Here is a 16295-nt window from a genome sequence, read left to right as displayed (position 1 = left end):
ATTAAAAATCGAACAAAAATAAATTGATTTGATTATTAAACTCGATTGATTGCTATCCGTCGATTACTTAAAATCAACGAACAATGCTCAAAGTATCAAAAAATTATATAGGTTTTAAAATGTTCAGAGGTCGTTCAATTGGAGAAATAGTTATCGGAGACAACTGGTGTATGCATTAATCAACTGATATATCAAAAGAGGTGTACAATTCTAGTTGAGTCAAACATAAGTAAAACATTCAGTTTCTAGACAGAGCTCTCATATGAAGCAAAATATTTTCATGATAAGTTTCTTGTTGAGATTTCCTTAAGCTCAACATCCATTCTTGATGTAAGCATTTGAAAAAGGAGAAGCCAAATCTCTTAAAATAACTTTTTTAATTTCTACTTGCTTCATTTTTCTAGTTGTATTTTGTATTGTAATATTATTTTAATAGTGTATCTGGTTCAAATTATCATGTATAATTTAGTTATGTGATTACCAGGTAAGGTAATCATATAACTATGATTATAAAAAATAAAATATAACCAAATGTTATTTAGCTTAATTTATGTTATGCAACAAAAACTTGTTTGTTTGAAAGTTTAATGAATAACCTAACCCCCCAGGGCATAGCACAAACGGTGAGCGCATGATATCTCTAGTGTAATGGCCAGAGGTCGGGTTTACCCCCTCATGCGCCTGACGTCTATATACTTACATGTACCTCCCTCCATATTTGTGGGACCGGCACTAGGGAGCCGTTAATGTAGTGAATCTACATTTAATGAATAATCTAGTTTAATATTTTACTATATTATCCTCACAAAATCAACCATATATTATTATTATTTAAATTATATTTTTTTATGTTTATTTCACTTTTTTTTTCACGTTTTTCTTTTTTTCTTCTATTTTTTTTACGTTTCTTTTTTACTTTTCATTTTTTTAATTTTTCTACAAATTTTTACATTTTTCGTTTCTTTCTTTTCTTGTTTTTTTACTTTTCTTTTTTCTTTTTTTTTTCCGGGTTTTTTTTTACGTTTTTACTTTTTACGTCTTTTTATGCTTTTTTTCTAGGTTATATATATATATATTATCGGAGAATATTTTTAATAAAAGAATTCATTATCCTCGAAATAAAAAAAAATCTTAGACAGCGTTTGGTTTGACCATTTTCTATTTTTATTTTATGTGAAAATAAGAAAACATGTTTGATTAATATTTTTATCTATGTTTTCCAGAAAATGAGATACCATTTTTTAGAAAATTAGGAAACGGTAAAATGTCGTTTTCAGAAAAAATTGAAAACACGGACGAGAAATTGAAAACGCGGACAAAAAATTGAAAAATGCGGTCAATAATTTTTCATTTTCTTTGACCTTATCGCCTTTTTTTCCTCCTCTTCATCCCAAATCCCGCACCGAGCTCCTCTCCCCGTACCCTAAAACGTCATTTCCGCCGCTCCTCTCCCCGTGCCCTAACATCGGGCCTCCGCCGCTCCTCTCCCCGTCCCTAACCTCGTGCTTCTGTCGCACCACCGCTCCTCCTTCACCCCCTGTTGCTCACACACCGCCACCCCTTTGCTAGTTCCGCATCCCGTCTGTCGAGCTCGTCTCCTCCATATTTTCCCGTGATCCCTTCCGTTCGTTGCATCCTCGACACATTGCGCGCGGTCCCCTTCCGTCCATTGCCTCCTCCACAAATTGGGCGTGCAGTCACTTCCATTTATTGGGAATTTGAGGTAATTTTAGCTTGGGTCTTAAAGGATTCAGCTTAGAAGTAGGCATCATTTAGCACCAGAATGATTAGAACTTAAATTCCAACCTATATCAATCAGAAATATTATAAGAACTTGGCACAAAATTAGATCCTGAACTTGTTTGGTAATGATTTTTTTCCTCTTTTTTGTTTTCCAAATTAATTTATTTGGATAACAATTTGGTTGATGCGTTGGTTGCACGGACATGAATTCAACATCAATTCCAAGTCCACATTTTCAAGGTAGCTTCCTCAAACTACTCCCTACATAAGTGGAGGTGCCTGAAAGCTTGGAATCATCTTCTCACTCGAGCAGTTCTTCTCTACAAAGATAGCAAAAAGCTCGACGAACTTTGAAACACATGTACAACAAAGAAACTATGGCATCGCGCAGAGCTATTTTGTACTCCTGGTTTTGTACATAGAAAATATATGACAGTATTATCAGCATGTTTACCTGTAAATTTGTGGATCCAAGTTCGTAAATTTACTTTTGGATTATTTAATTTTTGTAACACTGAATTTAAGTTGGTGCGAATAATTCCTATTGTAGTGTGGATCAGATAATTACTTGATTTTGATTTGTGTCATATTAATAATGCAAAATTAAGTACTCTATTTCTTTGAGTACTCGTTTGTCAGTTTGAGCAAACAGTTATTAACCTACCAAAGTTTCATATTAAATTTCAAAACGCATATGCAAAATTCATATTAAATTTCAATGGATCTCATTTGTCACACATTTTATTCGATCACTTATTCAATATTAACCTACCAAACGCATTTTCCTTGTATTATAGCTGGTAAATGAATGAAGTTCCATATTAACCTACCAAATGCATTTTCCAGTTTTCTTTCCTATAAAATAGAAATACAGTTTATCATACCAAACACATTTTATGTTTTCTAAAAACTATACTAGAAAACATAAAAACAGAAATAGAAAATGAAAATGAGAAAATGAAAACATTTTACAAACCAAACGCCCCCTTAGCTTTCCGAGATTTTCCGATTCCGAGTTGTATGTCCTGACGTGTCGAACATGGAATATTATTTTAGAATCATCGATTATCTAAGTTAAATAGAATTTTCGTTGATAATCTTAAATAGATAATCAAAATTATTAAGGATAACTCACAACTAAACACATTCTAGAAGATTTCTCCTCTGACAAATTTAACCAAAGAATGAGGAAATTAATAGATATGATAGAACGCTAAGTCTAGCTTTGGACGTAGCCTTGGAAGGCGACAAATCAAATAAAACCAAGTGAGTTAGAGATTCTGTGTGCTATGTTTGTGTCGAAATCTTCCGCGATGCAAAACCTGCAGTCACTGCGAATCTGAGCACTCTCCCTCTGCTTGCTCGGATCCTATCAATTAATAGATTACTCGAATACTTAAGATTATATTCGACAAACAATGTGTCTCAAGAAGAGGTGCTCATGAATTTTATTAGTTCAAGGGATAATCTTACAAATCCACTCGTTAAGTGACTTAATCACAAATCCATCAAAGACATCCAATAAAAGGATAAGGATGACATTTAGATCTCGAACTAATTAGTTAGATTGGGTTGTCATTGTAATTGAAACTATCTCAAAATATAAATCAGATCCATTCATATTTGATGTATCCAAATTAAACAAGTGGTCCATATATCATTGCTCTGACGACTCTTAGTTTGTATTCTATATATATGAACATATTTATCTACTAATCACACACAATTATGTGTCAAATTGTTAAGGGTGATTTAGCAAAGGAATGCACCCAAAAGTGACGTCAAAGTTCTGACAAAAACACAGATCTTCTTAAGAAAAGTGAACCATTACAACTCTATTAACAGAAAAATGATTGCTAAACTAATAAGAAATTAACTCCGAGATAATCACTATTTAGAAAAAGATGACTAACTTTAACAACTTTACATGTCTCCCTCCCTTGTGTTAGTCATTATTTCAAAGGTTAGTAGTCGTCCGTGATTTACCTCCTCCGTGTTGATCCTGGGACAGATTGGTGGAGACGGTGGGGACGAACGTATTCGCTTTTTGCCACAATGCCACAACTATGACTATTAATCGCATGAGCCGATGCAGTTAGTTTATGCAAGGGTATTACTATCATAAGATACGTCTGAAATCTAATTCCTAACGGATACAAAATACCTTACTAGTTTCTCAATTTCTTCTTGCATGCGCTGTTCTTACTCTACGAAACCCCATGATCTACCTCCTTGATGATTTCGTCTATATAATTCTTCTGAATCATAATTAATAAACCGCCCCAAAATTAACAGCCTCAGCCAGAAGCACTACAGCCTTCAAATGCTCTCGCCTGCCGGCCGGCCGTTACCAAGCTACCATCAGAAGAACTGATCGACCAAACCCATTGATATATGGAAAAACGAGGAAAACCTAAACTACCAAATTAGCAGTAAATTAAGAGGATCTAATAATTTGTTTAACGACGCTTTCATATATCATCCATCATTATTCCACGCCCTCAAGAATGATGCTCCGGCGACGGACCTGGAATCCGTAGCTTGACCCGACGTCGGCATCCATGTGGCGCTATTGGTATCCAAATGCTGCGCGAGATAATAAGCGCTGCTGTCGTCGGCGTCCAATCCTCGATGATCCATCGCCGCCATCGGCGTCGCAAACCCACCCTGCTGGTAGCCGCCGGCGTTATAGACGGCCGAGTTGGACGGCCCGGTTCCGGGCTCGAGCGGCGAGTACTCCAAGGTGACTAAGTCGTGGAGAACGGCGTTGGCCGGTGACGACTGGAGGAAGAAGTTGTGCGCTCCGCCCAAGCGGAGCTGACGGAGGCCGTGCCCGCCGTGCGCCGCCTCCTGCTCCTGCTTGCACCACCCCGCGCGCTGCGGCGGCGGGGCGTAGGGGTGATACTGTAGTGCGAGCGGCGAAGAGTTCTCCACCTGCCCGGGTGGCTGGCGGAAGGCGATGGTGGGCCAGCCGAAGCCGGCTGCATCGAAGTGCTCTCCGGGGGCGAGGAGGTGCCGGCCGTGATCATCAGCGGTAGCCGCCCGGATCAGGTGCCCGTGGACCCTGGCCTCCGCGCGGTCTTCGGCTGCGGCTTCCTTGAGCCGCTTGGCTCCTCCGCCGCCGATGGCGAGGGTGCTGTTCTCGAGGATGCTCTTGACGTCGTAGCGGCTCATGTCGAAGTTGGTCACCGCGTTGAGACCGCGGAATTTAATCGCCGCCACGTCGTACGCCTCGGCGGCCTCTTCCTGTGTACCTGCATGCATGCATGCAGGACTTAATTATTATCCATTATTTATTATTATTATTATTATTATTATTATTATACATTAAAATGTTTGATTAATTAAATTAATGAATTTTGACTTCATGCTCTGAGTCGGAGAGACACAAACTAGTTTTATAATCAACAATTTGTATAGTTAAAGCACAGCATGTATACCGAAAGTTCCCAAGTAGAGGTCCTTGTTTCCGGCTACTCTTCCTATTCTTGCTTGCCATCGACCATGCTGGTGATGCCTAGTAACTCCACGATAAATGGAAGCACCCCTAGAGAATCCACTGCTTTTTCTGCAGCACATTTTCACGTAATATATATATATATATACACACAATGTTAGTGAACTGGGTTAATGTCACGCCTTCTGGATTCTTTTCTGTAGAGAGATTAAGTGTATGTATACCTTCTAAGAGATGCAACAAGTTCCTGCCTCGTCATGTGTTTCATCTCCTCCATCTCTTTCTCATAATTGCTTATCTGCAAGTGTTTTTAATTTAATTATTTGAATGAGAAACAGAAATCAGTGAAATTAATAGTGGGATCATAGTCGATATATACTGGGAAATTGGTAGTGGTCGCGGGACCCCAATACTTGAGAGCAGCTAAATCATAGGCCCTTGCTGCCTTGTCTTCTTTGTCATATCCACCTACGAACACATACAGAACAATTAATGAACAACATCAAAAAAGACAGAGCCAATTTGAAGATTGAAGTAATCAAATTCATTTCTTACCTAAATAGACTTTATATTGATTTGCAATGAGTAATCATATTCACCCGGCCACAATGTAAGAAAAAGACAAGAGAAATTGAGGGCCAATAGAAAACAAAAAATTATATTATATTACAACAGAATGAACAGATCATGTATACAAAGATTTGTACCTTGTCTACCTTTGCGAGTCTGTCCTTCTCTTCTGCAACTATTGTCCCACAGATGAGCCTCGTATCTACCTGTCCATCTATGCCTGCATCGAGTGAATTATTAGATCTAATTTCTTCCACTGGAATAGATTTGAAGCTAGAGGATGATGAAGATGCATGCGTAGCAGCGCACCTTGTGACGCCCCGGTAAATGGAAGTTCTTTGGCCGAATGTGTCCGCCGGTTTCCTTGAGATCGCTTCGATTGCACCTGTTTGGGCATCGAGCTGCCCGATTCCTGCCCCTTTCTGCTTGCTGTTGGAGCAGGAACTCTCGCCGCCGCCGCCCATTGCGACTGGAGGCAGCAGCGGTAGGACGGCGCCAGAGCCGCTTTTCGACTGCGTCCCGGTGCTCATCGACAACGACAGCCCCTGCGGCGCGTTCGTGTTCGCGTACGCCGCAATATTCGTCGCATTGCCCGCGCTGCTGCTACTCTCTCCGGCGACCGCCACCATTTCGCGGTCAGTGATTCTGTCGACGGTGCCGGCCGGTTGGTTCCTCAACCACGTCTTGATCATCGACAGCCCGATGGAGTTGTTGTTGCTGCCGCTGCTGCTTCCGGAGAAAGACCCGACGGTGTGGATCAGGCCGCCGGCTCCGTGATCGTGTGTCAAGACGACGGAAGCGTCTTGCACCGGGAACATGTAGTCGGGAAGCACTGCTTTCTGGTCGTGATCGGCGAAGGAGTCGTTTCCGCCGAGAAAGTCTTCGAGTTTGGGCTCCTCCTGGTCGTCATGAATGCCGGTGTGGTTCCGGTAGCTTCTGCTGGACCCAACCAGCATCGACAACTCAGACGGCGAGCCGGCGCCCTTGAAGTCCAAGATCTTCAGGTTCCAGTCTGACAAAAGAAACAACATCAGATTCATAAACCACGCACGATTTATCGGATCTCATAAAACAGGAGATGCGATATATCCACCACCATGGTTTTGGTGCACAGGTCGATGGAAGGCCTCTAAGACACCGAAAGAGCCATCGTTTCTGATGGTCGGTATCCCCATCGGAGGATCGTCGACGTAGCTGCTACCGGAGACACCGGCCGCGAGCGAGGAGATGAGATGAGGGATTTGTGAGGAATTCGGCACCTCCTGCGGGGAAAGAGAGAAGGCTAACCAGTCATTCATGGAAGCCATCACTCATTTAGGCTGGGATTTGGAATTGAAGAAGAAGAAGAAGACGAAGAAGAGGGGATAGCTGGGAAGAAGGAACAAGTGTGAGAGAGTAGAAAGGGTTGGACTAGAAAGTGTGTACGTATACCCTCAAACATTGAGTTTATATGGACCTTAATTATATCCATCTCCTTCTCCCTCTTCCTCTTCCTCTTTTCTTTCTCGCTAGTTGTTAAGGGCACATGCAATTTTGTGGCAAATATTGATTAAAGAATCAAGAAAGTGAGTATTCCACTGCTCTTGGTTGATTATGAACTGTATAGTACTAATGGGTTAATATAAACATATGGCAAGGCTTTTTCTCGCAAGGTATAAGGGCTTATACTTTTGGTGAGGGCTTAAACACATGTACGTAACATAGCTTGAAACATCTTTAATTATGCTGTGCTAAACTATTTTTAAGGTGCGGAAAGTTGAACTACTTTAAAACCTTGCTAACTAATACCATTTCCTTGTTCTACATGTGCTAAGGGATGCGATCTAAGGTATACGTGGCATATCCTACATCCCTTATGGTCAAGGAGTTGAATTACAGGGTTTCTTGGTCGAAACCCAGCTTCCCAATCGATTCAGATTCAACTCAATTGATTGCAAGCTGTTGGATCGATCTGTGGATCGATTCAGATTGCTACTGTGCTCGGGGTAATATTCTGGATCGATCGGCTGATCGATCCAGACTGGCCAATCGATCCAGTGATCGATTCCAGCGCTCTCCGTTCATGAGAGCGATTTCCCGATCGATCGATCGATCCCTGAACTCTCTGTTTGCGACAGAATGCGACTGGATCGATCGGTTGATCGATCCAGAAGCTTACTGTTCGCGGTACCAGGCTCCCAATCGATCCGCTGATTGATTGAGGGCCCCCAATCGATCCGCTGATTGATTGAGGGCCCCCAATTGATCCGCTGATCGATTGGGGTTTCTGATTTCGCAGCATGAAGCTCTGATTTCAGCACTGTTTCGTGCCAAGATCACATACACAAGTTCTACAATAACTGGAGAACATTCTAATAGCAAACAACTAGCATCCTAAACATGGTCACTAACAATCTAAGCAGATTTTCTATAATTCCATGCATTTAGATAACTAAATAAGCAAAGAGTAACATGATAAGAAACACTAAGTTCTTAAATGTTCTAGTTCTTCCAAGGTCTTTATTCCAGGTTCCATCCACACACATCTTCCTTGCATTGACCTCCAGCCTCCGCTAGTCCATCTTTCCTTTACCTTTATCTGCAATATAAGGGAAAGAGTATCTGTAAGCTTGAGAGCTTAGTAAGAAACCATCTACCTCACAAAAACATGCATACTATAAAATCATGCTATTTGAAATATATATACTGAACATGTAAAAGCATAGCATGACATACAAACAAACTAGTCATGACAACAAGTGCTAACATGAGCTATCATATTGTATCAATAGAAAATTAACTGATACAAAAATTGAGCTGAGCTAATTCTAAACTAATGCTAAAGTTATACTGAATTCACATAACTATTTGTGAAGTTTTGAAAACTATTTTCATAAATAGGTTAAAATAATAATCATGCTGTTGTTTGGGTCCGACAACTGTACTTGCTATGCGCGCATCCCTAACTAGACCCGGGTTTGCAAGTCCCGAATTCAGTAGGGTTTACTAGGTTATATAAACCTAGGGACGACTGTGGGAGCCCAACCCAATGGACATCTAGTCCAGTACAGTGCCACTACTGAAAATAAAATACTGGTTATAGCTGAATTTTTCTTATCTTGCTATTTCTAGGTTATCTGAACCTAGAGCTAGGTTGTCTGAACCTAGAGGCGACTGTGGGAGCCCACCCATTGGACCGTAGTCCCATATAAGCTGTAGTAAAACTGCATATACTAAATAAATGCTTCTATTGCATTTAGCTAAACTATTAAAATGCCTAAGTCGCATTTTAATTGTACTGAACATACTATCGGGCACTTGGCGTGCGCTGTTGCACACCCTATGTGCCACAAATCCATATACTACTAAACTAAAGCATGCAATCACACGAGAACTACTTATACTGCAGGTGAGGGGTTTCTTACATCTTGCGCTAGATTTCCTTACGATCTGATCGCTAGATTTCCGATGGAGAAGATCCCTTCGTCGATCTCCTCGCGTCTACGTGCTCTTCTCTCGGAGAGGAGCGTCCTCGTGCTGGAATTATCGTCGGAAGGTGTTCTTGGAGCCTTTGGGACGGAACCCTAGTCTTTCCTTGGCTTTGGCGTGAAGAGAGGGTGCGGAAGAAAGGGGTTCGGCGGTGAGGGTTTGAGAGAGAGGAAGTTCCCGATGAAAAATAATAACTCCTCACTTAAAATCCCTATTTATATTAAGTGGATAATTCGGCCCAACTCAAATATAAATATAACTGATTCCCTTTCTTTTCAGCACGGCCCTGCTGGGTTCACTTGGTTACTAAAGCTATCTATAAGACATAGGGCCTCCTAGGTCTCGGGTTCAATTCCCGCATAGACTATTTTCTCTTCTATTTATTTTTGCTACTTCCGCTACTTTAAAAATTTCATAAAAATATTCTAAAATTCCAGGAAATTCATAGAATATTTCTAAAATAATTTTGAGAATTTTTCGGGCGTTACAACACATGTACGTAACATAGCTCGAAACATCTTCAATTGGCAAGGATCTACTAGATTGACTAAGTGGCCACAACGTTGAGGGAGATGATTAATAAATGGTAATGGTGATCACATAGGGTAATCATGAGTGATCTAGGGATAGAGAGTGCATGGTAGAACTAGGATATTGTTCAGTGTAGGCAAATTATCGCTACTCTGATGGGCACGTCGCAGAGGGTACTTCCATTGGTTCAGTTCCGGCTGCAGGCTTGACAGTAGTGCCGCGGTTGAAGCTCTCTACTTCGCAAGCCATAGAGTCATCATTTGGCGATGTGTTTAAGCTATCTGTAAGTGCACAGAATAGTCGTTAAGTAATAAAATATCGATTCTCAGGGGTTGTGCTTTAAGCACTAATCAAGTAGGTGAACGGAATTATCTAGACTAACAAAAGTTATGTGTGTAACACCCACGAATTTCTTTATAAGTACATGAGTAATTATTTCCACTAGAACTTAGAAATAAAAGAAAAAAAAAGATATATAATAATATGATAAGAGGGTCAAGGATTGAACCTTGAACCTCCCACAAACAATGGAGAAAGATTTATGGCATGATCACCACTAGGATAGAGAATAACATATGGATAGGAAGAGATAAAAATGTTAGTTAAAGGAGAGAAAAAGAAAATAAAGCAAGAAGCAAGGGAAAATCAAATTTGCTTACCTCTCCTTCCTCTTGGTTAAGAGAAGGAACAAGAAGAAGGCAAGTTGCCTTCCTCACTTCTCCCTCTTCTCATTCTCGTGAGAACCAAGGGAAGAGACATGGGAGAGTTAAGAAAGGGAATAAATGAAAGCATAAATTCCCCTCATGGTGAATAAATAGAAAAATGAGAAAGTAAATCTCTCATTTTCTCCTTCTTCCTCCTCCTTCCTCCTTTTCTCTTCTTCATCGAGACTAAGAGGTCTTCCCTCTCCTTGATCCGAACACTAAGTCAAGTTTCTTCTCCAAGAAAACTAATTTTTGAGAAGGAATCTTCAAGTTCTAGCCCTTCCAAGCAAAGGAAACCAAAGGAGACACAAGAAGAAGAAGCTCCTTCATTTCTTAGCTCCTAGGATATTCTTCTCCTTAAGAAAAACCACAAGCGAAAGGATGTAAGTTCCCCTCACCTGTGGTACAATAGCTATATGATTGTCATGTAAATATATTGCTAGAAAAACCTATGTTTGTTTCATGAGGGTTTCGGCCAAAACAAAAACAAAACAAAAAAAAAGAAGAAGAAAGGTTTTAAGAACTTGAAAACCAACTAGGTATGTTCATGATGTTTCCTATGATATGTATCTGATGGTAAGGGGGGTTAAACTAATATTTTCATGCTAGAATGTTTGGTTAGAACATAAGTTTATGGGCTTAGACTTTCGGCCAAGAAAGAACAAAAGAACTAGAAGAACTCTAGACCTAAACCAAAGCATGCTCTCTTGTCCTTATGATATGTACCTTATGGTAGATGGTGTTGTTAATGTTTTTCCCACTTGTATGTTAATTTAAACTTGATTCCATCTTCATGAACTTTCGGCCATGATAGAGTTGAGGGCCTAGAAGGGCTTTAAACCTAAAATTTAGCATGCTATGATTTTCATAAGACAAGATATGAAGCTAATATGACATGTTATGATCTTAGGTTAAGTTGAACTATGTTTTTTTTTATGCATATGATGATTCGGCCATGTTGAGACTTGAACCCTAGGAAAGTTTAAATCAAGCCTAAGATACTTATGATTTTCTTGATGAAAAGATATGAAGTAAACTAATGTTCTTATGTTGCTTGAAACTTGAATTCTTGTTCTATAACTTTCGGCCACACTTGTTTCTTTGACCTAGGATGCTCAAATTCTAAACTAAGTGGTCCAGGATATTCCTTGAAATGAATGCTAGGAAAATTCTTATGGTCTTCATGCTATTATGCCACTAGAAACCTAATTCCCATGCTTAACAAGATTCGGCCACATTAGGTTAAAAAGCTTGAGAAGCTTGAAACTTAGACTAAAAGTACTTATGGTGTTTCTCATGATATGTATTGGGATATTGGTATGAAGTTCAACATTTTTATGTTACTTGTAACCTAGAAACATGTTGCTAGGGTTTCGGCCATGTTGGGGTTAAAGGCTTAGAGAACTTAGAACCTAAATCAAACATGCTCAAGTTGTTTCTTATGAAATATGATGTGACAATTGTTAGGGTTTTCATGCTTGTATGATGTTTATAACCCAAAATAAAGGCTTAATGGGTTTCGGCCATGTTATGAAAAGGAACCTAGAAAGCTTGGAACCTATACCTAACATGCTTAAGATGTTCCTTATGTTCTAAGAAATGATAAATGTTTAGGGTTCACATGTTTTTTTTTGTTGCTTGATAACCCAAGCTATCTCTACATGTTTCGACCACCCCTTGTTACTAGGGTTAGAGACCTAATTAGGTTCTCCCATGAACTTCACATGCAATGCTTTATGATATGTTAAGAGTATGGCATGCTGTGATGTTTATTTATGTATGTTAGGTCCAATTTCATGATATGCTATGTACTTAAGTTCATGATATGCTGTGTGCTAAATTTCATGATATGCTATGTACTTAAGTTCATGATATGCTGTGTGCTAAATTTCATGATATGCTATGTGCTTACTTTCATGATATGCTGTGTGCTAAATTCCATGATATGCTATGGGCTTATTTTCATGATATGCTGTGTGCTCAATTTCAGAATATGCTATGTGCTTAAATTCATGATATGTTGTGTGCTCAAATTCATGATATACTATATGTCTAAACTCATGATATGCTATGTGCTCAAATTCATGATATGCTGTGTGCTTAAACTCATGATAGGTTGTATGCTTAATTATGCATGTGTTCATGATATGCTGTGTGCTCAAAATCATGATATGTTGTGTGCTCAAATATACATGCTTTAAGCTATGCCTAAAAGAGTTGCTTCCCTATAAGTGGGATCAAGAGTACTCTTCATGACATGACTATGACATGAGTGATATGGACTATGTAGATATGACATGCTATTTTACTTTTAAGGCTTGTACCAAGGGTGGGCTCCATAAGCGCCCCGGGGTCGATGGACTAAGAAACGGGTCTCGTTAGGGATGGACTCCTAAGTGCCCCTAGGTCGATGGACTAAGAAACGGGCCTAGTATATGTATGCCTTGTAGGGTTCAAGACTTGCTACCTTGGACCTACTAGGACGCGCGCATTTATGTACGTGGTACAAGCCGGGATCCCCTCTTATGATTGAGATTATGTTTAAGTATCTATGCTATACGTTTTAAAAAGACATGATGCATAACTTTCATGATGTATGTTTAAGAGTTCACCCTGCATATACCGTAGGAATATGCCATGATAATTATGATGATCATGTTATGATATGCCATGCTACCTTGTGTTTATGCCATGATTATGCCATGATATCTATGATGATGCTTATGACATGTATGATGATCATGTATGTTATGCCATGATTCTTTATGCTATGATGTATGCTTTGTGATTGTTGACATGCTATACGGTTTTTGTGAGTAGGAAAGGAACTTACTGAGCCATGAGTGCTCACAGCTTACTTTCTTGTACCACAGATAAGGGCAAAGGATGGATGAACTAGGAGAGCAGCAGGAGGGGCTAGCAGGATGTGTGTGGCAGTGACTAGCTAAAGAAGAAAAAGACCTGCTTTTATTTAATAGGAATTATGCCTAGTTTATATTACTACGTTATAACTCCATGACATTTTATCATGTTTACTCTATATGTCTTGAAATAATGTTAAGTATGACATATGGACTCTATGTTTCAAAATAATTTACAAGTAAGACTTCCGCTGTAATAAGGTATTAAGTTGTTAAGTATGGTAAGTAACCCCCGTCGCCTTAGCAGGAGGGGCGGGGCGTTACAATGTGCAAACTTAAGAACTAGAGAAAGTAAGAGTTGAGAGGAGAGTTGAAGTCTAGAGTGCAAGTGAGGGGAAGTTGGGAATTAGTTTAGGAAAGCTACCCTAGGATTTCGATTTTATTATAATGCTAGTTGATGTGCTATGTATTATTCATATCATGTCCTTTATGTGTATGAGCTTGTAGAGATTCTAATTTGTCCTCTCGGGATGGTCTAGTGCTTAGCATAGAGGTGTTGCCATCATGAGGTTTAGGGTTTGAATCTCGACAAAGCCGAGGTAAATGTCTCCCTTATGTATTAGTCACTATTCCAAAGGCTAGTAGCCGCTCGTAATTTACCTCCTCCTTGTTGGTCCTGGGACGGGTTGACCCCTCAGGACGGTCTAGTGGCTAACGTATGAGGTGTTGCCACCATGAGGTATGAAATTCGAATCTCGGCAAAGATAAGGTAAATATCTCCCTTATGTGCTAGTCATTATTCCAAAGGCTAGTAGTCGTCCATGATTTACCTCCTCTGTGTTGGCCTTGGGACAAATTGGTGGGGGAGTTGGGGGTGAGTGTATTTACCTTTTGCCACCTTATAGGGATCCTAATTTGTCCCCTTGGGATGGTATAGTGGTTAGCACATGAGGTGTTGCCACCATGAGGTCTGGGGTTCGAATCTCGGTAAAGTCGAGGTAAATGTCTCCTTTATGTGCTAGTCACTATTTCAAAGGCTAACAACCGCCCGTGATTTACCTCCTCCGTGTTGGCCCTGGGACGAGTTGGCGGGGGCGATGGGGGCGAGCGTATTCACTTTTTGTCACCTTATATGGATCCTAATTTGCCCTAGAGCATAGCGCAAATAGTGGGTGCGTGACATCTTTGGCGTAATGACTAGGGGTCGATTCTCAAGAACTGATGACCTATGATTACCCTGTTGGTTGCTACTCGGAAAACTTATAGGTTCCACTGTACAAAAATTTTGTACAAAGGTCTGAACCTTTTCCTAGCTACCATGTGTTCTTTTAAATTAAATTTTGGATCGCCTGCGGAACTTAACACGTTTGATCCAAAACTTAATCTATTTGTTCTTTTAGGTTTTGACTTGGATCTCCTGCGGAACTTAACACGTTCGACCCAAGTCTCCTTAAGTTATTAATTCCATTAAATATTAATTTCCATAAAAGGTTCCCAGTACTGACGTGGCGAGGCACATGACCTTCTTGGATATGGGAGCAACCACCACCGACTAGACAAAACCTTTAATAGAAAGCTAATATTTAATTTCCTAAAATAACTTTAGGTTAACCAAAGAGAACAATCAAATCATAAGGAAAAGAAAAAAAAAACAAAAGAACACAACTTCGAAAAAACATATTCGAAATTCTAGAACATAAGCCTCTTGTATTTGGTATTATTTCCATAAATAACTAGCATGATGCGGAAATAGAAATTACTAGTTATACCTTGTAGAAAAACCTCTTGATCTTCTACCGTATTCCTCTTCTAACCTCGGACGTTGTGTGGGCAACGATCAACCGAGATGAGAAACCACCAACCACCTTCTTCTCCTCCAAGCAAGGTTCGGCCACAAAAGAAAAGCTTCACCAAGGAGAAAAACCAAAATACTAACCAAGCTCCAAGAGATACTAGCTTTCTCTCCTTCTTCTTCTTCTTCTTCTTCTCCAAGTAGTATCCGGCCACCACAAGAGCTCCAAGGAAGGGAGAGAGGTTCGGCCACCACAAGAGGAAGAGAGGGAGAGGATGGCCGGCCACACCAAGGAACAAGAGAGGGAGAGGAATAATAGATGTTGTGTCTCTTGAAGGCACCCTCACCCCTTCTTTTATATTCCTTGGCCTAGGTAAATTAGGAAATTTAATTACAATAAAATTTCCTTAATTTTCCTTGACATGAATTAATTGAGAAAAATAAAACAAAATTTCCCAATTAACTTGAGATGGCCGGCCACATCATTGGAAAACAAAAGAGGACAAGTTTTAATCAACAATTAAAACTTCCTAATTTGTTTCCGGAAATTTAAAAAAAATAAAATTTCTCTTTAAAATCTCTTCATGGTTGATAAAAGGAAATTTTTATAATTTTAATTTTATCAACATGTGAATAATTTTTAAAGAAAAAATAAAACATCTCTCCAATCTACAAATAAGGAAAGAGATCTAATCTCTTTCTTTAATCCTTTGTAGATCTTTTACAAGAGAGATATTTTAATTTTAATTCTCTTTAAAATATATCTTCCACATAATAATAAAAATTAAAATTAAATTTCTTTTTAATTTTATTTGGCCGACCCTACTAGCTTGGGTTCAAGCTAGGGCCGACCACCCAATTTTATACCTAGGCCGGCCCTAGCTTGTTCCCAAGCTAGCTTGGCCGGCCCCCATTGGGTGGGTATAGAAGGTGGGTATAGGTGGGTATAGAACTCTATAAATAAGAGGCTATGATAGGGACTGAGAGGAGGAATTGGTTTTGGTCTCCCGATAAAATTAAGCATCCCGTGTTCACCCCGAACACACAACTTAATTTTATCAATGATAATTCATTCCACTAGAGAATTATCATTGAACTACCGCACCAATCCCAAATTACATTTTTGGGCTCCTTCTTATTATGAGTGTGTTAGTCTCCCTGTGTTTAAG

At 39.7% G+C, this 16295-nt stretch overlaps 1 protein-coding gene and 1 long non-coding RNA gene across 2 annotated transcripts; one reads left to right on the top strand and one right to left on the bottom strand.

The window, feature by feature from the left end:
* The first annotated feature begins 1276 nt into the window (after positions 1 to 1276).
* Positions 1277 to 2239, top strand: LOC122049304. Its single transcript, XR_006130916.1, has 2 exons — positions 1277 to 1723; positions 1970 to 2239. It is a non-coding gene; the product is annotated as an uncharacterized LOC122049304 (long non-coding RNA).
* A 1982-nt stretch (positions 2240 to 4221) lies between these two features.
* LOC122048466 (AP2-like ethylene-responsive transcription factor BBM2) lies at positions 4222 to 7077 on the bottom strand. Its single transcript, XM_042610031.1, has 8 exons — positions 6867 to 7077; positions 6080 to 6782; positions 5908 to 5990; positions 5756 to 5764; positions 5580 to 5668; positions 5425 to 5498; positions 5184 to 5311; positions 4222 to 4997 (listed from the first exon to the last, which is right to left on the bottom strand). The coding sequence occupies exons 1-8, from the start codon at positions 7075 to 7077 to the stop codon at positions 4222 to 4224; spliced, it is 2073 nt and encodes a 690-aa protein (XP_042465965.1).
* Between the last annotated feature and the right edge of the window lie 9218 nt (positions 7078 to 16295).

The sequence above is a fragment of the Zingiber officinale genome, chromosome 2B (assembly GCF_018446385.1).
Source record: "Zingiber officinale cultivar Zhangliang chromosome 2B, Zo_v1.1, whole genome shotgun sequence".
Classification (NCBI taxonomy): domain Eukaryota; kingdom Viridiplantae; phylum Streptophyta; class Magnoliopsida; order Zingiberales; family Zingiberaceae; genus Zingiber; species Zingiber officinale.
The sequence above is the reverse complement of the archived record's forward strand: the minus strand, read 5'-3'. Positions and strand labels throughout refer to the sequence as shown.

Excerpts from the sequence above, each read along its gene's own strand:
- LOC122048466 (XM_042610031.1), bottom strand. The coding sequence starts at position 7,077 with ATGGCTTCCATGAATGACTGGTTAGCCTTCTCTCTTTCCCCGCAGGAG. Across the intron at positions 5,312-5,424 it reads CTTGTTGCATCTCTTAGAAG|AAAAAGCAGTGGATTCTCTA; the intron begins GTATACATACAC and ends AATGTGCTGCAG. Across the intron at positions 4,998-5,183 it reads CCTCTACTTGGGAACTTTCG|GTACACAGGAAGAGGCCGCC; the intron begins GTATACATGCTG and ends GCATGCATGCAG.